Source organism: Emydura macquarii, unplaced genomic scaffold (assembly GCF_026122565.2).
Source record: "Emydura macquarii macquarii isolate MOO-44397 ecotype Brisbane River unplaced genomic scaffold, CSIRO-AGI_Emac_v2 contig_312, whole genome shotgun sequence".
NCBI classification, from domain to species: Eukaryota; Metazoa; Chordata; order Testudines; family Chelidae; genus Emydura; species Emydura macquarii.
In genome coordinates this window covers 5379672-5400497 of record NW_027130449.1, presented here as the reverse complement: position 1 = coordinate 5400497, position 20826 = coordinate 5379672, and the positions used below count along the sequence as shown (strand labels likewise).

The 20826-nt window shown below is 49.0% G+C and overlaps 1 protein-coding gene across 1 annotated transcript in view; it reads left to right on the top strand.

The window, feature by feature from the left end:
- Positions 1 to 5090: 5090 nt before the first annotated feature.
- The window catches only part of SNX19 (sorting nexin 19), a 43750-nt gene continuing 28014 nt past the window's right edge, over positions 5091 to 20826 (top strand). Inside the window, exons 1-7 of the mRNA XM_067564035.1 lie at positions 5091 to 7561; positions 8512 to 8650; positions 10412 to 10512; positions 11058 to 11177; positions 13627 to 13757; positions 16827 to 16923; positions 17752 to 17902. Of these exons, the coding sequence (XP_067420136.1) occupies positions 5909 to 7561; positions 8512 to 8650; positions 10412 to 10512; positions 11058 to 11177; positions 13627 to 13757; positions 16827 to 16923; positions 17752 to 17902 (2392 nt within the window). The 5' untranslated portion in view covers positions 5091 to 5908. The remainder of the gene's footprint in view (positions 7562 to 8511; positions 8651 to 10411; positions 10513 to 11057; positions 11178 to 13626; positions 13758 to 16826; positions 16924 to 17751; positions 17903 to 20826) is intronic.

Genomic DNA, 20826 nt, shown 5'->3' with positions numbered 1-20826 from the left:
TCTCCAGGGCCCATGGAAAAGTGTTTATTAGGGCTGGTCAAAAGTTCTCTTCTGAAAGCATTTGATGGAAAGGTAGATTTTTGATTAGACAAAAAGTTTAATGAAATATCTGCTTTCTATTGAAAACTCTGATTTTTTGTCAAACCTTTTCCTCCCAGGCCCCCCCCCCCCCCCCAAAAAAAAAAAAAATCCTACTCAACCATTTTCAACTTAACATCCAAAACTTTGAGTAAAAGTAGACAATTTTGGTTTTTTCAATGAAGAGTCCAAATTTTGCACAGAAGAGGGAGGAACCTCCCCCTCCATATTTTCCAACCAGCTTTAGTGTTTACCCAGGGGACTTTAGTGTTTACCCAGGGGACTTTGCACCTACATTCAAAAAGAACTAAATGCAACTTTTAATCATTCTTCTCTCCAGCTTCTGCTTCCCAGCAAAGACACAGATATACTTATCTAGAAATGCACACAAATACAGATTCATACAGGCCTAAACAAATGGAAATATATATGAATCTGTAAGCCACTAACGAGTGGACAGGTCCCCCCGTGCCCTGTTTGCACAGGACATGAATCTGTTACAGTCGCAGCTACAGACTCTTCAGTTGCAGATGCCGCTGCTCAGGCTTTTAACTCTAGAGGTCCGCAGTTCAAAACCGGGCGTGCCAGCCAGGATGGCAGTCATCACACCTACAAACAAACTTGCATCACGTGTGTTTCTTACCTTTTATTTCCCTCCTCAGCTACACAGGTCTCCTGCAAGTTGCAGTGTCTCAGTTCCTGGTCAGAGTGAGAGCAATGGTGCAAGTCTCTCAGTAAGGGCCAATGCTACCAGGCAAGGAGCTACTTCACTTTACACCCCTAACATGAGTAGCATTAACACTTCCTGGCAAGAGGAGAGAATCTTCGGCATGTCTGGCCCACAAGGAGCTAACAGAGACAGGTCTGTGGAGCTTTTTTACTCCGAACGCTGCAAGCGAGATTTAATTTAGGACACTCGATCCCCTTCTCCCCCCTTGCCCTGTACCACGCCACTCGCTGGTCTTTTTCAACTCACTTCACAGGAGATGCAGCGACCTAAAGTGCAGCATATGTTCAGAGTGAACAAAGCATCCCCTTCATGTCTAAGTGGGGTATCTGGATTGCTCCAGGTGCACTGCAGTTCAGAGGCCCAGCTTGTGTAAACCAGCCTGGCTCCTTCCCTTTAATGTAGCCATGATGATTTACAGCAACTGGGGATCTGGCTCCTTGACTTCAGGGAGCTTAAATCCCCAACTCAAACCTTGCACCAATACTACGGTGACCAGATGTCCTGATTTTATAGGGACTGTTTCAGTATTCGGGGCTTTGTCTGATATAGGCACCTATTACCTCCCAATTACGTCCCCATTTTTCATGCTTGCTATCTAGTCAGATTTTGCATTTATAAAGTTAATAGTAAAGGAGTGGGGGGTCCCCACCACGCACCCTGTAACTCACTGAGTTTAATTTTCTTCCCCATGTTACCCCAGGCTTCACAGTCGCTCCTCTGGCATCACTGTTTTCTGTTCAGTTCTCATAGGCTCTTTAGGCCTGACAACCCTTTAACTCTGGAGTAAATCCACTAAAGCTTTACACCAGTGCCACTCAGATCAGACTCTGGCCCTAAGACTGCCTAGCGTACGCACTGCGATGGGTCAGATCCCCTGGCCTACCCTGTGGCCCAAAGGGAATGTCAAGCTGTGCATCTTCCCTGCTGCAGATCTTCAGTGGGTGCGGAGCCATCGTAGCTGCCACCCATTGCAGGGGTCACATCAGGGTGAGCTGGGGAAGAAATATGGCCAAAGCCCACTGTGCCCCAGCAGTCCCCATGTGGCGAATGCTCCCAAAGGGCCATAACAGCTAGCATAAATCAAAGTAGCCACCAGCCGATGCACTGTCTGCTCTCAGGCTAGTTTCACAGAGGCTGCTTAGCATAAGAAAGGTTAGTAAAACAAAGCAGATCCCTTTTGTATAGGGCTCCAAGGGGAGAAAGCACCCACTGCTTGCCTGTCACTACTGCAGTTCCTGTAAAACAAAGGATCCACAGAAAATACTGCAGGCATGGAGGCCTTGGCCTTGCCTGTCACTCAGACATATGATCAACAGCAGTCGTGGCTCTCATCTGCCAATTAGAAGAAGACTTGACACAGAGCAAATAACTTGGAGTTCATAAATTTAATCCTTTTAGTTGCACTGGCATCCTGACCCCGAAAGCCTCCCTCCCTGCTCTGGTTTCTAAACCTCGGTTCAACAGTCTGCATGACTGGAAGTCTCTGTGTGGACAAATCAGAGCCCCGATCACAGGCCAAAGCAGAGTCTGAGCCCAGCATAGGCTCCTGCTAACTCCACTAGCCAGGAGCAGCAGCTGTGTGGATCACAGTCAGTTACACTACCTTACACAATCTGATCCTTCCTTGTGACCTAATCAGTATCTAGACAGGCCCATGTTAGATCCCACGGTGCTGAGCACCACACAGGAAAGCACAGCTCTGCCAGCGTCCCTTTAAAAGCCGAATTACCTTGTCACTGAGGGGATGACCAAACCTCTCCTTGTTTCCTTCTGCTCCCCTTGAATCTCTTTGGACAGATCTGCCCTAGCTGGATGTCCTTGCTTTGAGTATTTAAGAGTGTGTTCTTCTGTGGTGGGGATCCGGGAACCACAGGAGAGATTTATTCTGAAGAAACCAATTAAAAAAAAAAAAAAAACCCATGGAAAGTCCTTTGGTTTCCCTGAGCAGAAAAAGTCCCTTTTGGTTTACCCCACTCTGTGGGAGGTGGCTGTCCCTGGAGATGCCTTATCAGAGACCATCCCAACAGGGCCAGAAGGGGGATTTGGCCATCCCCTGGGGTCTGTAAGGTTGCCATCATTGTACTTAAAAAATAAGGGACTGTTTTCTTAGCGGCATCATTAGCACTAATAAGTGGTACTCATCTACATTTGCCGTGGGTATTTCTCACTGCTTTTTGCAGCACTTAGCAACACCTGATCTTGTTGTACAGAGATGAAAAAATAAGGGATGTCCCTTGTGATAAGGGACTGTTGGTAACCCTAGATACAGTTGCATTTTTGATCTGTCATGTTTTCTGACCTTTGCTTTCACAGGGGGTATGGTGGGGTGGGGTGGAGTCCATCCACACTGTATCACATAGCACATTCTCCTTGGGGTTACCCAGGAAACCCCCTGGGGCAGGATGCAACCTGATTGGCAGGGCACAAGCATCTCACGCTGCTCCACGCAGCGCTCAGGCAGCCAGTCTGTGTCTTGCTGCCATTGCAGTGGTGGCTTTTAGTCTGCTGCCGAGGTCCAGCCATCCTGAGCCCTGAATGAACAAGGATATGAGACCATCAAGGTCTCTCTCTCTGCCTATTCCCCCTAACTAAGCCCCCTCAGGGCCCCGTTGTCTATCACCCCCACTATGCTCTGCTATCCCAAGGCCCTGTATTCTGCCCCCCTGCCATGGAGCTCCATCATCCCTATACACACAAGCCTACAGCAGACCAGAGGTCCCCAGGCATCCCAACCACCCGCGTGGCTGTAGCTGTAGCTGCTGGTGCCCATCTGCAGCTCGTTAGAGCCGCACCTGAGCCAACTGGCCTCTGATGAACTCATCAGGGCAGCTGTGCAGCCTGGCTCATGGCCTAGAGCTGCATAAAGCGGTGCACAAGGCAGGGGTAAAACAACTCTTTTGCCCTGCTATGGTAACTTGTATCTAGGACTCCCTTGTTCCTCTCCGAAGTGGGGGGCGGGTGAAGAGCTGTGGGGAGTGGGGGGCGGGTGAAGAGCTGTGGGGCTGTGTGCCGTGCAGGGCACATGCTGTAGAGCACTCCTTACACTTGCTGGGGAAAGCTACCACCCCACCGTAGGGCCTGCTTTATTAAAGGCCTGAGCCCCCAGGCTTGAGAGCCCAAGTAGTGATATCCACACTGCTGTTAGCTATCTGGAGCTCTGCTAGCATAAGTCTCGCTCCCAGCCACAGTGTAGACATACCCAGAGGAGCCTGGGGGAGATTGAGGCCCTGAACCCAGAGGAAGGATGGGAGAGTGGCTAGAGTGCTAATCTAGCACTCAGGAAACCTGGTTTTACTTCCCTGCTCTGCTACAGACTTTCTGGATGACCTTGAGCCAGTTACCAAGGCCCAGATCTTCACAGGTATTTAGGCTTCTGAATACCAGGTCCCATAGAAATGGGAGTTAAGCACATAAATACCTTTGAGGAGCTGGGTCTTAGTCTCTCTGTGCCAAACTAATGGGGACTATATAAGTATCTAAGGCTATGTAAGTGCCTAAATACATGTGGAGTTGTTCCTGATTAAGGCTGTGTGTGGATACTCTGATTGCAGAATAAGTGGAGTGGTTTAAGCTAGACAGGCATTTTTGTTCTGGACTATGAGCATCCACACATGGAGTTAATCCTATTCACTCATCTCCATGTCCGTCCAGTTTCATTGTAATTAACTGGGTCAATCCTGATAGTTATGAGGTTAGGTAACTTCAGCCAGATGCTCTTGTAACACTGCATGTCTAACATCTCACTCCTGCCTTTCTGATCAAGGATACACGCTCTTATAAGCACCAGCCTCCTCCATAACAGTATAAAATCAGAAAGAGTGCAAGCTCATGTTTAGAATAAGGGACTGAGAGTTAGGGAACACCTGGGTCTCTGTGGGATGTTACTTCACCAGCTCTGTGCCTCAGTTTTCCCATCTGTAGAATAAGAGCAGTGATATAGACCTTGACACCAGGCTGCAGTGAGCTGAGGCATCATTCACTAATGCACTTCATGATGTAAAGTGTAAGGATTGGAATGGGTTTCTGGATTGCAGGTGGGCATGGTTTGAGAGAGGGAGGGTGGGGAATTGGAATTGGAACAAGAGGTGCACTTGGGGTGTGTGGCTAGCCCTGGCCGGGAGGGCAGATGCTGTTCTCGCTACCTTAGTGTTTGTGGGATTTTTCAGACCACGGGGGTCTCTTTCCTTTGGCTGCCCCGGATGTTACAATGCTGTTGATTATTATTTGCAAGTAAAAGCCACCCCAGGTCCCCATGGTGCGCTAGTGGCTGGAGGAACAGAGAACGTGTTTTGAATTGCAGCAGTATCTTTTGTGCTGCTGCTTCCCCTTCACTAGATGGCACTGAGGAAAGCCTCTCAGTGCTGCTTTGTGCCTTTCCCTTTCCTCTTTTGCTAACATCTCCTTGGCAGAAGCAGATCCGGAAGCTCTCAGACAACAGCCGTGAGCCACTAGCCCCAGCCAGGTCCATTTCCCAGCAGAAGAGGGGTCCAGCAACAAGCTGGGGAGTAGCAGCTGAGCCAGCCACAGATGCCAAACACAGCCGGGAGAGAGCAAAGAAGCCAGGGACCAGCAATGCCTGGCCATGCAGCCCTCAGACAAACCCGTGACGTATTCCAGCGAGCCCCCAGTTAAGTCCTTGTGGGTAGCAGCAGGATTTGAGAGCCCCTGGGCCTGGCACGGGGGCTGCCTGGAAAGATGGGGCACAGATGTGTGTTTGGGGCTGGGATCACTCTGCCCCTGTGATCTGTAGAGCAGGAAGCTTTTCACCCGGCCCTAGTTCTAAAGCAACTCTTGTCATCCCAGGAGCCAGAGATTTTAAAAGGGGCTGCTGGTTAGCCTGGCCGGTTTGTTCTTACCTGGGCTGTGCAAAGGCAGACAGCGGAAAGGTGTGTTTGCCCACCGCTCCCTTGCTTGTAACAGGTGGCTCTGTGGCGCTGGGGTCTGGCGATCAGCAGAGAGTCCTTCAGCTTTTGCTTTTCCTGCGTCCCAGCTGGTTGGATGTGATATTTACACTGTGCCGATCGCAGCCGCTTTCTGCCTCGCAGGGGGAAATCTGCTTTCAGGCTTGCACGCCTCCCATCCAGCCCCCTGGTTCTTTAGATGGAAAACCAAAAGATGCTAAGGGGGCAGGAATCCTGCGCCAGCCTAGGCGGCGGGCTGAGCGACCTGGTAGGGAACAGGAAGCTGATGGTCTTTGGGGCGCTGTTAGGCTGGTTATTAGTTGTCCACTTGCTGGTCAACATCTGGCTGCTTTGCATCCTCTCTGGCTTGCTGGCCGTGTTGGGGGGATGGCTGGGGTCCCAGGCCGTCATTGGCACGCGCAGCCGGCTCCACCTGGAAAGGTTCGTCCTGCTGGAGCGCTGCCCGCAGAGCCCTGAGGCGGAGAGGCAGCTGGACGAGGAGATCGACCGCATGATCCAGAAGATCATCCGGGACTTTGTGTCCTCGTGGTACCGGACAGTGAGCATTGAGGAGGGCTTCGAGGACGAGGTGAGGAAGGCCATGGCAGGCCTGGCCCTGGAGCTCAAGAGGAGAATGGCACTGGTGGACAAGCAAGCCTTGACCCACAGGATTCTCTTGCTTTGTGGTTGCCACCTGCAGAGCTACATGAAAGCAAAGGAGAGGGCGGAGGCTTCAAGGAGCCCTGCGGAACCGGCTCAGCTGGCGGCCCGGCTCTGGCAAGCATACAGCGAGCTCTCTGCCCCGCATCCAGCCGTCCAGAGCCCAGTCATGGAAGTGAACTATGCCCGGAGCATTGTGGACCTGTTGCTCCGGGTGCTGGTGCCCAAGCCTCACCTGGATACTAGGACCGGGCGCTTTGTGGTGGTGGAGCTGGTCACCTGTAATGTTCTTCTGCCGATGATCAAGAAGATGTCTGACCCCGACTGGATCCACCTGTTGCTAATTGGGATTTTCTCCAAGATGGGCAGCAAAGGGGTAAGAAGGGGAAAAGGGGAGGAACTTCCATTGGCCACCTCCCCCTGCCAGCCCGCAGTGCCGAATTCGTTGCCACTGAAAGTTGTGGCACCATCTCCAAGGCCCTCGGAGCCCCCCAGTTACGACGTGGTGGACAGTCTGGAGTGCAATCCCCAGGATGGGGAGGAGGGGAAGGACCTGTTGAGCGCAGAGCCCGGTGCTGACATGAATGGGAGGAAAACCGGAAGCACGCCCGTGCCCTACCTCCAGTCAGATACCCTGGGCTCTCTCTTCCTCTGTGAGGACTCGGAGCTGGAGTCCCCCATGTCTGACCTGGGCAAAGACTCGGATTCTGTGGTGCTCTTGTCCACGGAGGAATTCCTCACTGACACATTCCAGGATTCTTTCCCGGTGCTCGAGAGACCGGACGGTTTGGACCAAGAGAACGGTGTGGGCACCAAGGACGGGTACCAGAAGGAGAGCAGCGCCTCTAGCTCCAAAACGAGCCTACTCCCTTCCATGCTGCACCCGTGCCCTGACATACAAATTGACCCCGTGGCAGAGAATGAGGACAGCTTGGCCTCTGTCACTGCCCTGATGGACGATCCAGAGAAGCCTTTCTCAAGGCGACCGTCCTTGCTGGAGAACCCAGTGCAGAGTCCCCTGGATCCCAGCCAGCCGTCTCTCCCTCTCTCCTCCTCCCATACCTTCAGCTTCGAGCCACTCAGTAGCCCCGATAGCCCGGTCGTCATCCAGAACCTGCGGATAACTGGAACCATCACTGCCCGGGAGCATAGCGGGACGGGGTTCCATCCCTACACGCTCTACACGATCAAGGTGATACAGTCACTCCTCTGTTCTTGCTGGAGGGAGGGGGAAGGCAGAAAAGCTAATGCTATGGAAGAGAGGATCAGCCAGCTGCTTTAGGAAAAGCTAACTGCCCCGTCCTCCAGAAGCTTTGCCCATAGCAGGGTGGGTTGATTTAAATCAATGATTTAAATGACCAAGCAGAAAGCCTTGATTTAAAATCATCAGTTTTAATCAACTTTTCCATCTGTGCTTCAGTTATTTTCTAAAGAAAGATGTATTCTCATTGGCTGATTATGATTATAATCATAAAAACATGTTGATTTATAACTAAATAGAGCATTGACGTGAGATTTGATTAATCTTTTTGCTACTTGGGAAGGTGCTCTATAACTAGCCACATTTATTTAAGCAACTGTATAACTTAATATTTTCAGATTTTTATTAATTGTACATTTTTAGTGTGTGTGTGGGGGAGGCGGGGGGAGTAGTGAATGATATATTGCTTATTTACCACTATTGTGCCATATTTATCAAGCATGACCTCCCAAGTCAGATGTTTTTCCCCTAATTTTTTGTTTTTATAGAAAAACAGCCTTTAGCTGAAAGGTTTGGATACCAGGCTCATGGATTCAGCATATTTTTTGTTTGCTCAGACGTTTTCAGAGATTATAATAAGGTTAGGCCTTGAACAGATTTTGTATTCAATTAAGATTTCATTTTAAATAGGTTCATTTTTAAAAAAGAAAAACTTATTCTAGTTTTAAATAACAAAATCGAATTCCATTTAAATATTTTTTTAAAAATTCATCGATTTGTATCCACTCTGGTGAGTAATGCTGCCTGGTGGTTAGGGGGAGAGATTGCGAGTCAGGATTCCTGGGTCCCATCCCTGGCCCAGGGAGGGATTTTTGTCCCTGGGGTGGGTCTGGTCTCCAAAGGTTAATGACTGACTAATGGCCCATCCTCTTCCTCCCCAGTATGAGACAGCGCTGGAGAGCGAGAACGCCAGCAGCCTCCAGCAGGTGGCCTACCACACCGTGAACCGGCGCTACCGCGAGTTCCTGAATCTGCAGACCAGGCTGGAGGAGAAACCTGAGCTGCGGAAATTCATAAAAAGTCAGCACTGAAGCCAGCTCTCTGTAAAAGCTCTGTCTGCCTTCACCACCTCCTTGCCGCCCCTGCACGGCACCGTGTGGTTGGATATAGTGGGAGGGCCACTAAGAAGGCCCGATGGTCATTGATAGGCCTGGCACACAGTGTGTTAACAGGAGGCTTGGACAGCCTCGGTATTCCTCCTGCCTCTCTCCCAGCTTATGAGGTGACAAACTCCATCTGAGTTCCCAAGCGCTGCCTCCTGGCCACAGTGGGGTGTATCCTGCCTCACCCCCAGGCTTATCAGCCATTCTTGCTGCTGTAAGAGCCTCTGCAGCACTGCCCAGTGCAGTGCTGGGAGGGCATCAGGCTGTTAGTCCTGTCTGTCCCAGCCTGCCGTGCACTATGATCCGCATCGGCAGAGAGGGGTGTGGGTCAGCCACCGACCATGGGATAGCTCTCCCAGGACGGGAGCAGGGCTCTGATACCGCCGGGTGGGAGCTAGTAACCCCATCCTGATTGCTGGAGCAATCAAGGATTTGCAAGGAGCCGCTCTGTAGGTTCCAGGAGCGAGCCCTACCCATGTAGACCAGAGAACTGGCAATATTGTAATTGATTTCAAGTCTGAGGCTCTCTTTGAGCGTGTGTGTCAATTCAAGATGTGAAAATAGATTCTTGACCTGGTATCCAAAGGTGCTGAGCACGTACAGCTTCAGGGACATCAGGAAGAGCTGGGGTTGCTCCACACCTCTGACAAACCAGGCCACTGGTCCATGGTAGAGATGGCCAACGTGCAGCCCAAGCACCCAAAGGTGATTCAACTGAGTGTGGCTCGTGGCTTACCCTTCCCACAGCGTCCTCTCTTGGAACTAGCCTGGCCAAGAAACAGGAAGTGCTGTTGGGTCGAGTCCCCCAGCAGTAAGCCCCGACAGTGATTTGGATTAGGTATTTGTGTCTGGTAACTGGTGTACGTCACTGTGCAGAGCAGATCTGGCTGCTAGGATCCTCCTAAGTTCTTGACGTAGCCCAGGCTGGGATACCCCTTTCCTAACATAACCGGGAGCCCTTGACTAAGCAGTGCAGAGCTGGACAGAAAACGGAATTTCCATTCTGTAGGAGCCTCTGGTTTTGAGAATTTGTTTTCATTCTGATTTTTGGAATGAAAAGTCGGGGTTTTGAAATCTCCCGCACAGCAGAAAGTCCATTGTTTGGATAATGTTGAAATATTATAATATAACCACTTATAGCTAATAAAATGTATATATCTCATATCTGTATTCTAGACAGATATAATATCATGCATGCATAAAGATAATAACATTAATATTCTATAACCATTGAAACAGAATTAAACGAAATGAGGCAGTCAAAATAATTACTTTTGGTGCTTTTTCCCTTTGAAAATTTCCTCAAAATTGACCTGTTTCCATGAAATGTTTTGATTTTGATGAAACTTCATTTGCCAGTGGAAAACCGTTTCAGTGTTTTGACCAACTCTAATGCCATGTATCTGAGTTCTCTTGGATTGTCTAGTCTCTCTTAGTCAACACCGCTAGTCCTTTGGCACTGAATAGTCATGTGTCTTTAAAGGTTTTGGGGGGGGGGGGAAGCTCTGTATATATTTGAGGCCAGATTCTTTCACCCTACTCCATGCTGAACAGTAATTTATTCTGCCATGGGGCTACAAGTGTAGTAAGTTACTCCTCCGCATGAGTCCGGGTTCAACCCTTTATTAATATCACTGGCGTGTCTTGTTTTTACTCATGCATGTGTTTTATTTTGAAGATGTCAAAGGCCCAAAGAAACTTTTTCCTGATCTTCCGTTTGGAAACATGGACAGTGATAAGGTGGAAGCCAGAAAAGGTCTCCTGGAATCATTCTTGAAGGTGAGAGGTTCTTTAAGATGTCTGTCATTAAATAGACCCACGCTTGTCATCTGATTGTCCAAGTTCCATCTGCGTGAATGAATGGAGCAGAGTAGTGATGGCCTGGTTAGAGCAGGGGACTGGGAGCCAGGCTTCCTGGGCTTTTATCCTGGCTTTGCCACATGCGTATGTGAGCTTGGGCAAGTCAAACTTTCAGAAGTGGCCTCTTATTTTTTTGTGTGGGGGGAGCAGGTGTCCAGCAAGAGAAGCCTTTGGCCTGCTTTTTCCCTCTACTGACTCCAAATGAGCCATACAAGGGATGACTTTGCCCTCAGGCTGGCTATTGCAACAAATACCCTCATAAACCTGTCAGAGCGTGGGAGAATTTTTCTTGGGAGTGGTGGATATTCAATCTCTTGGAACACCTGGAGACTATAGCATTAAGGACAATCCGATGTAGACTGCCAACAGAGATCAGATAGTACAGGGTTTACCAGGACTCCCGTCTCTGGTTTATACGAGTAGGGTGAGGAATTGAGGACCCAGCACCATGTTTTCCTTTGCAGCAACTGTGCAGCATTTCCGAGATTGCCAATAGTGAAGAGGTGCAGGAGTTCCTCGCCCTGAACACAGACGCCAGGATCGCATTTGTCAAGAAACCCTTCGTGGTCTCCAGAATAGACAAGGTACCTTCATGCCCATGTGTAGCTGCCATCTACTGAGCTCCATTTGCGTGAATGATCTCTTCCTAATGCATTAAAATATTTTCTCCTCCTAGGCTTTTGTCTGCCTGTTATTGATTGGCATATAGAGGCCCCAGCTGAGCTCAGGGGCCCCATTGTGCGAGGTGCTGTACATATGCCTAGGTAGAGACAGTCCCTGCCCCAAGGAGTTCACAATCTAAATAGCCACAGGAGTGGAGAAATGAAGTATTATAGTCCCCGTGTCACAACTGAGGAAACCAAGGTATAGAAATATCAAATGACTTGCCCAGGGAGTCTGGGTCACAGGAGTCCCAGTCCACTGCTTTAACCACAGGACCATCCTTGCTTGCTTTGTACAAATGGTGTCTGTGACCCAAATTGCCACCCGTCCCATCACAAGCATAGGACGTTCTAGGAAGCAGAAGAGGAAAGAAAAGGAGACAGAGGGATGGTTCATTCCCTCTGTCTCATTTCCCACCCCGTCTCAAAAGTGCCCAACTCCACTGATGAGCTCAAGCAATTCGGGATTCTTATGGGATCCTTCTGGACCCTAATATACCCTGGTCACCTTTGGGTACCCTTCCCCAGACCTTATCCTGGATTGTGTGCTCTCTAAACCAACCTCCCATATGGGTAGTGTGTGTTACCTGATCTAAGGTTAGAGGAGGGGTGTAAGATACTTCCCACCTGTTCATTGTGTTTGTCCCAGGAAACCTTGCTGCACAAATATTTTAATACTTAAAGAAAGCAGCATAGTCTACTAGTTAGAAGAGGGGATTGGGACTCATGGGTTTTCTTCCCCTCACTGCCACTATCTTTCTGTGTGACCTTGAGCAGTTAACAGCTCTGTGCCTCAGTTTCTCCACCTGTAAAACAGGGATGCTAATACTGGCCACACAGTCTGACCCCATGCCCCATCTATACTAGTTCTCCATATTTACATCAGTTGGCCACTCTGGCTGGTGGTGCTGTTAATGGGCAGTTTGGTTTTTTTTATTTAGTGAGAGCAATAGAAAGTTTTCAAACCCATCCTTTACAGATCTGCATCTGCCTGGGTACCTGGGCACGCGACAGCTCTTTAAAACCACTTGGATTGAGGTTTGGCTGGATGTGCATTGTGTTTGGCACCTAATGAATGAGAGTGATGCTTTTTCCAGTTCCCCCTTCTTCGTTCTTCTGGTTTATAGAGCACTGAAATATGCCACAACCCGGCACAATAGCCACCCCCAAAACAGGCCCCTGACCTCCCCCCCTTCTACAGTCACACTGAAAATTCCCTTGATTTATCCGAAGTCTCAATTTTCCAAATTCCCTGTGATATTCACACCATCCAGGCTGTCCTGCCATGGGGAAAACAGTTCAGACAAAGTCCCTGCACCAAGAAACTTACAGTCTAATTTAAACACACCCGATTTGCTGGCCAACATTTCCTCTTGTGGTGCCCCTTGGCCCCCATAAACAAAACCAAAGTGAAATCTGTCTCTTCCTCTCGCTGGTGCATTAAAATCCTAGCACGTCCCTGTCTCAGTAGCTGCTCCCGTGCCCCCAACACCCCAAGAGAGCTCTATCAAAGGAATGCTTTCCGTTGCCTGCAGCTCCACGGAGCACCTGGCAGCCCCGGTAGGGGCACTATAAGAAGTTTTCATCACGAGCATACATGTAGTTCAGGAGGTTTAACAGGCCCCATCTGAAAGGTTACCTGGAGAGGCCCTGTGACTCTTTGCCTGCAGGGCAGACCTATCCTGGGGTGTGACTGCAGTGCATGTAGGTAGCTTCGATCTAACTCGCTCGAAGAATGATCACCGAGAAACCGTGGCAGCACGGACAGTACAAGCCCGCCCGAGACCCTGGGTATGTACTTGTCACAACTAGCTGCTATTGTTATTCCAGCTAGCTGGATCGACGCTAGCTGTGGGTCTGTCTCCACAAGCTGTAATCACCCCCCGTGACTGCAGTGTAGGCTTGCCCTGAGTGGGCAACTCCCGTCGGCCGTGGGAGCCGAGACGTGAAGGAGAGACTGAAGCTAAGTGGAGGTCTGAGCTGCCCATCAGTTCTTGTCCGTTCCTCTGGGCTTCTTGGCTTCCCTTTGCCCTGTTAAGGGAAAGGCGCGCAATGACTGCATTATGTGCTCACGCCTTGTCCCGCTGGCTTCCCTGGTAAACTCCCAGTGACTCTGATGGCAGCAGGACCTGACCCTAAAGGAACATGGATGACTGAGCTCTTTAATCCACCTGATCCCAAAGAGCAGGCTGTTCTGGCCGTGCCAAATTATTCCTCCTCCTCCTCCTCCATAGGGGTTGATAGGCAGTTCCAGGCTGGGATCTGTGTGCCAGTCTGGCTGAGTTGGAAGCCAGAGGACACCCCGTTCTGGCATGTGGTATCATCCTCCTTCCCAAGGAGCTAACTCCCTGGCTTTTCCCACCCCTGGCAGATTGTGGTCAGTGCCATTGTGGACACCTTGAAGACGGCATTCCCCAGGTCGGAGCCTCAGAGCCCTACAGAAGAGATCAGCGAGGCGGAGGTGGATGGGAAATCTCAGACGGATGGGAAGAAGTCTAATAAGTAAGGACTCTGTATAGGCTATGCACAGCATGCTGACATGATCAGTGGGCTGAATATGGAATAATTAGTACTTCAAGGCAGCACCAAATACCAGGCTTATTGGTGGGTGCTTCAAAATGGTGAGTAATATGTAACCATCCTACCTTGTGCTGTGATTCTGTTATATTTCACTGGTTAAGCAAGATTCCCTTGAGTCAGTATGGGAAGGGGAGACCTCCAAGGAGCACTCAGATATTGTCGGCTGATGATTGGTGGCACTCTTCCCGCAGGGTTAGCACCGAAACGTGGTATTTTGTCCTGCTGGAGTTGCACTGCATTGAAAGATATGTTTATGTTATTGAAGGACTGCCTTATAACCTTAAACCAATGCACAAGCTGCACCATATTTGGTGACCCGCTTGTGAAATGCAGCCTCCTCTGGGGTGGAACATGGCCGATGTTTTAAACAACAATTGTGGCAACTGTCCGCAATACTTTAGGACACAATCCCAAATACAACTGAAACTGCAGGGGGCTTTGGGGAAGGAAGAATGTAATTTCTATATCTGAGTTTTGATTTGGTCCAGACTTGAGTGGGGGTTAACCCCCGCTCCCTTGACCAAAAGTTTCACGAGCTCTTTGCAGTGGCCAGGAGCACGGCCAATGAATGCCAGAGTGTTTATCCTGTGGCATAAGCCGAGGGTACTGCATGTACTTTGCTACATAAGTGTTTAGTATCTGCTGTTGTTAAAGGCAACAGAAGCTGTCAGGCCGGTCAGTGACCCTTGGCTGGAGTGCATGTGTGTGTATATACATGTGTATTTTCCAAAAAGCTGCTCTGAACAATTTTTTTAAAAGCAGATTTGGGGACATCTTGGCTGGAAAGAACATTCCTTAGCAATAAACAGACTTTTTAATTGGTCCAAAAGGCAAAGGGCCCTTCCAGATCCTTCAGACCTCTCCATGTCTGCATATTTAATAGCTGGGTTACACAATCCTACTTAGGGCTTTTGATATCAAAAGGTTTTATGAACGTGTTAAGTTACCATATATGCTGGTGTATAAGTAACCACCACTCACGGAATAGAAATCTCTATTTAAAAAAGAAAAATTGATCTGTGTATGAAGTCCTAAATGTATGCGTGTGTGTGTGTGTGAGTGAGCCACTGTATAAGAGCTACACACATATTTGTGCTGTGAGAATTTCATTCTATTTATTGTATTGTTAATCATAGAATTGAAGGTCTGAAAGGGACCTCAGGAAATCATCAAGTCCAGCCCCCTGCTCTGTGCCATAACCAAGTAAACCTAGACCATCCCTGGCAGGTGTTTGTCCAACTTCTTTTTAAAAGCTTCCAATGATGAGGACTCCACAGCCTGCCTTGGAAGCCTATTCCAGAGCTTAACTACCCTTATAGCTAGACCTTTTTTCCTAATATCTAACCTAAATCTCCCTTCCTGCAGGGTTAAGCCCATTACTTCTTGTCCTATAGCCCTTAACATATTTGAAGACTGTTATCAGGTCCCCTTCAATCTTCTTTTCTCAACACTAAAAATGCCCATTCCCTTTTAACCTCTCCATAGGTCAGGTTTTCTAAACCTTTTATCATTTTTGTCGCTGTCCTCTTGATTCTTTCTATTTTGTTCACATCTTTCCAAAACAGTACAGCCTCATCAGTGCTGAGTAGAGAGGGACAATTACCTCCTCGGTCTTACATAACAACATTCCTGTTAATAAACCCCAGAATTATATTAGCCTTTTTTGCAACTGCATCACTTTGTTGGCTCATGTTCAGTTTATGATCCACTATAACCCCCACATCCCTTTCAGTAGTTCTGCTGCTTACTCTGATATTTCCCGTTTTGTAGTTGCACATTTGATTTTTTTTCTCCTTCTTAAGTGTAATATTTTGCACTTGTCTCTATTGAATTTCATCTTGTTGAATTCAGACTAATTCTCCAATTTGTCAAGGTCACTTTTGAATTTTAAACCTGCCTTCCAAAGCACTGGTGACTTTTCTCAGCTTTATAAGCATCATCTCCACTCTGTTATCTAAGTCACGGTGACTTGTTAGGGCACCTGGAGCTTTGAATGGGCATATTGGCGTTTTTTTTATTATTATTTTAAATTTAATTTTTTTAAAAATGGTAGCCAGAGTATAAGATATGGGCTTATACATGTGTGTATGTCGAATCGTAGTAATATAAGGTTGAAAGGAACCTCACAAGGTCATCTAGTCCATCCCTACACCTGTACTGAGGCATGATTAAGTATACTTAGACCATATCGTAGTCAGTGCATATAAGATGTGGGTCTATGTGTGTATATGATAGCCAGGGCTGCACTGTCACTGTAGGAACATCCTGTAGCAATAAGTGCTGCCCTGGACCCAAAGAACCTCCCGTGGCTGCAGTCTCCTCAGAAGGTGGATGAGGCAGAGAAGTGCTTGTAGGGTCATGACTATCGCTGACTCCTGCACACTGTGCTCCCCCTGAGACCTCCCTCGTCTGGGTCAGAAATTTCAGCTTCAGAAGCTGAGCTCCTACATAAGTGTCTAGGGCAAGCCTGGCCCCTCCCCTCCCCTCCTGACACAGGCATTGCCATCCCCATTTGGCACGGGGAAACAGAGGCACAGAGAAGGGAAGTGAGTTGCCCAATGTTGCACATCGGTCAGTGGAATTGGTAGGAATAGAACCCAGGAGTGTGTATCCTGGACACCCACGTAGTCCGTGAGCCCCTATGGATACTTGCTTTGCAGGACCCCCCTTTTATAGTGTGATATAAGCACTCCTTTGGCTGGGCTTGTAGCGCTGTGTACAGGCCCATGCACATTACGTGACCCATGCTGCCTCTCTACAGGGTCTCATAAGAGCTCCCTTCTATGGGAAATACATTAAAAAAATTCCATAGGACCTTTGAAATTATACCTACCGGGTGTTCTGCCTATGGCCACTGGGCATCACAGGACGGATCAGAGCTGGTTTCCTTTCACCACAGGGTGGCTTTCTATGTTCTTAGCTGACGCTTGGCAACTCTCCACATCAGATTAAAGACGAAGCATTAAACTCGGCTCTGTCTCTCTTCCCCAGGCCCAGGCTGAGGTTCCCGTCCAGTAAAATTGCTCCGGTGCTGAGTGTGGCCGAAGCACATGAGAGGATCCTGTACTGTCTGAGGGAGGGCAGCAATGTGAGTGCTGATCCCGTCCAAGGTGGCCAGGGCCTTTGGGATGCTGTTTGAGGGCTGACCTGGGAAAATCCAGGAGTACAAGGCTTCTGGGTGCAGTGGGGACCGCATGTAGTGTATTCACCACTTGCTGCTGTTGGAGATGGTCACCAGTGTAAAGAGTTTGGTAGTCTTAGCCAAAATGAAGCTACTTTCTGTTTGCACGGTTAGTTCAAGAGGGGCCCAGTGCCTAGCAGGATTCTTGCCATTCCAAGAAAGAAGCACATTCACAGAGCTCTTGGGGAGACGAGGGCTTCAATAGCAAAGGGACTGCAGGTGAGGGAAGGCCTTGGCGGCAGGAACCATCTCTTTGTTATATGTTTGTACAGCCTAGCACAACAGGCACTACCGCAGCCCAACTAATAAACGGGCAGAGCTGGTCGGGATAGGAGGGTTGTTGGAGATGAGGGCAGGTGGGTTGGGGATCTAGGGCTGGAATAACGAGGGGTGCCGCAGAACAAGAATGAGATGCGTTGGCACAGTTGGGGCATGTCCTGGAGCCCAGCAGCAGTAACTGGTGTTGCGGGTTGAAATAGAAAATAAATAGCAGCAACAATGATCTCCTGTGACCTCATTTTATCTGCTTCTGATGCCAATGGACAGATCACAGTGTGCCCTCATGGGAACCACTGGATTCAGCAGGGCCGTGCAGGGTGGGAGTCGGGAGAGGCAATGGCTTCTGGGCAGTGGCGAGCTGCTCCTATGATGCAGAGTAGATGGATGGGGTTAGCTTGCCAGTTCTGGTCACCTGCTTCCCAGGGCTCTGGCACTCACACGTCAATGCTTCCTCAGGCCTCTGATGCCTTGTCCCTGGCCGGGATGGAATCCTTCATTCAGAAACAGGAGAAGTTGCTGCAGGCGATGTCCAATGAGGCCCCGGAAAATGAGGGGGCAGGCCCCACTCATGTGCCGCAGCAGCTGGTGTGCCAGAAGGATGATCCTGGTAAGTTCCTTCCTGCCAATGTCCCCTTCCCACCTCACTTGATGAGTTGGCTTTTATGTTACATGCCTCTCCTGCATCTTCATTGGTCTGCTTTGCTCATAAGGCCGTTGGGGTCTCCTTGACTGTCACGCTTTGGGATCTTTGATTATGGATGAACAAGCCACATCTCTGGTGCCGTTCAGGGAAGCTGCCGTTTGCTAGGTTATCCCTGGAAGCAAAGGAAAGAATCAGAGCCATGTGGGTGCGGTGTGCATGGATCAGTCATCCCTTTGACACTGTCCTATGGCATGAGAGCAAGGGCTCTCTAAAAACTCCAGCTCACTCTCTCCAAGCTACTTAGATGTAATCTCTTTGGGTGAGGGGCTGTCTCTTCACCATGGGGCCCAATTCCCAAGCTGAGGTCTCTAGGCACCACTGTGATACCAGTCATAAATAATACCTCGTGGCCATCAATCTGCAAACTAACAAAAGCAAGCACTGCTTCACCCAGTGTAGAATGGGCGTGGGGAATTCACTGCCCGGGAACTGGAGGGACACAGCCACTGCTGTGTTAAAAGGGGCTGAATGTTCTTACACGCAGGAATGTTTCTACTTGTACATGCTGAAAGGGAGCGACCCAGTCTCACACTTCATGGTGCACAATGATCACCAGAGCAGCTGGGAGGAAATAATCCCTTCCCCCACCATGCACAGCACCATCCCATTGCTATTTTGCCTTTCTCTGAAAAATCTTGTTGGAGGGTGCAGGAGCTGATGGCTCACTTGTTCGTATATCTCTAGCTCTGTGTGTACGCTTTCAAGACCTGTTACACCCGGGTCTGTAATAGAAAAACTGAATGACCCTTAGCATTAACACCACAATGATCTTTCCGAACCTGCACTCTTGAAAATTCCCACCTGGGCAGATATGTGCTGCTTCTCTGCATGACCGAATGTATACGAGAGAAAATAACCAAAGGGATTTGCAGAGTGGGTTTGTCTAATCATTTGGAAGCAGGAGACTGGACTTGTAGTTTGTTTTTTCTGATGTACCCTGGGCAAGTTATTCCACCTACGCACCACTTATTGCCCATTTTCCAAGGAACCAGAGAGGGGATAACACTTCTTTACCCTACAGGGCTGTTGAGAGGTGAGAAATGTTTATAAAGTACCTGGAGATGATCTGCTGAAAATTACTGTAGAGATGCATTTCCGAGAGACTGGCAGAGACACTTAATACATTTTAGTGTCAATATTACATTTTTTTTAAAAAAACCCTGCATTAAAAGAACATTAAAAGTTGCAAAGTCCAGCATTCAGAAGTTAGGAAATGCCAGAATTAAGGTTGCCTGTGCAGCCATCATTCAGTCCCCCGGTGCTTATGCGTTATAATAAATAGTCTTTCAGAGGCTTATTACTTGGACAAATTTGGATGGACTTAATGGGAACAGCAAAAGGCACAGCCTTGACCCCAGGGTATCCTCCACAAACCCCCGGCCAAATTGCAAGTCCCTGCTCCAAGCATGGGAGCGCTAGAGCTTCTCAACAAAATAGTTGCAAGCATCTTTTTAACATGGACAAAACAATGTATTTTTCTCTAGTCTGTTCTTGGATGTGGCTGAACTGTTTAAGCTGAAACTTTGCAAAAAAAATTCTTTGAGGCAGACACTCTACCTGCCTGGAAGATTATGGACCGAATGGTAAAGTTTTATAAGCAACTGAAAACATGGTCTCATGATAGGAAATGTGGGGTAGTGGTACCTGCCCTGCCTATAAGGAATGTGAATAACAGCACTGCTGGGCTGTCAGGGCCTGTGTCTGAGGTCATGGGTCTGTACAGAACAAGTGAGACACGAAGGGGCTGTGTTTAGCTGAACTCTCATGGAAATCTTGCGTAAATGATGCTGTCTTATCTGAGCCGTCACCAGACCTGGAAGCAGGAAAGGGCCAGAATGGTCTGGGAGGATAAGGGGAATGTCTGCAAAACAGCTTGCCAAAGACAACCAGAGTCCGCATCTCTTGACTAAGTGACTTGTCAGAAGACGGGGTCTGGTGAGGCTGGCCAGCCAATGACCTGGGCTTGGGGGAATGGACATGAAGGGAGTAAATGAGGTTAATTCACCATCATCTGTCCTGTAGCACTGCCTGGGTTATTGCACGTGGTGACAGCCTGCCTCGGCCCTTCTAGAGCCAGTCCAAGCCCCAGAGGAATGTAATGTATGAGAGGAAATGATTCCCATAAGGACCAGAGTTACTGGTGGCCAATTTTGCTCAGAGCCACCTGTCTTACTCAACAGTCATGTGCAAACAATTAGCGTCCAGCGTGATGTGGGTGAGGGGCCAGTGCATGGATGGCAAGAAATGGAAGCAAAAGCCGTCTGCTCTTCTCTCGTGCAGTAATTTGAACACGAGCAGTAGCTGGAGAACACTGGAAGGTGCTGTGGCTGCCTGTGACTGGGATAGTGAGGGGAACTGCAGGGCAGGAGGTCAGCGTCTTGGCAGGGCTGCTAGGAACCTAAGACTGGAAGAGTCCAAGACAAGGACTTTGCTAGTGGTAGGCCCTGGAAGGAGGAGTTGTTACAGATGTCTTTGGTGCATTAACAGAGGGGGTCTGTGTAACACACATGATGCTTCAGGACCTCAGTCTTGGGGCAGCTGTTTTCCCCTCCAGTGACATGCCTGGAGGCAGCACGGTCCATTGGCTATGGCACTGGACTGGAAGTCAGCATTCCTCGGTGCTATTCCCCATCCCGACACTGACTTGCTCTGTGATCTTGAGCCAAGCACTTCACCTCACTGTGCTTCAGTTTGGCCATCTGTAATATGGGGAGAGCCATGCCTGCCCACCTGTGTTGCTTGCCCTGTGATCTAGGGATGCGAAAGTGCAGAGTCCTCCACTTAGGAAGGAAGAATCACATGCACAGCTATAGAGTCAGCAGTGTGCC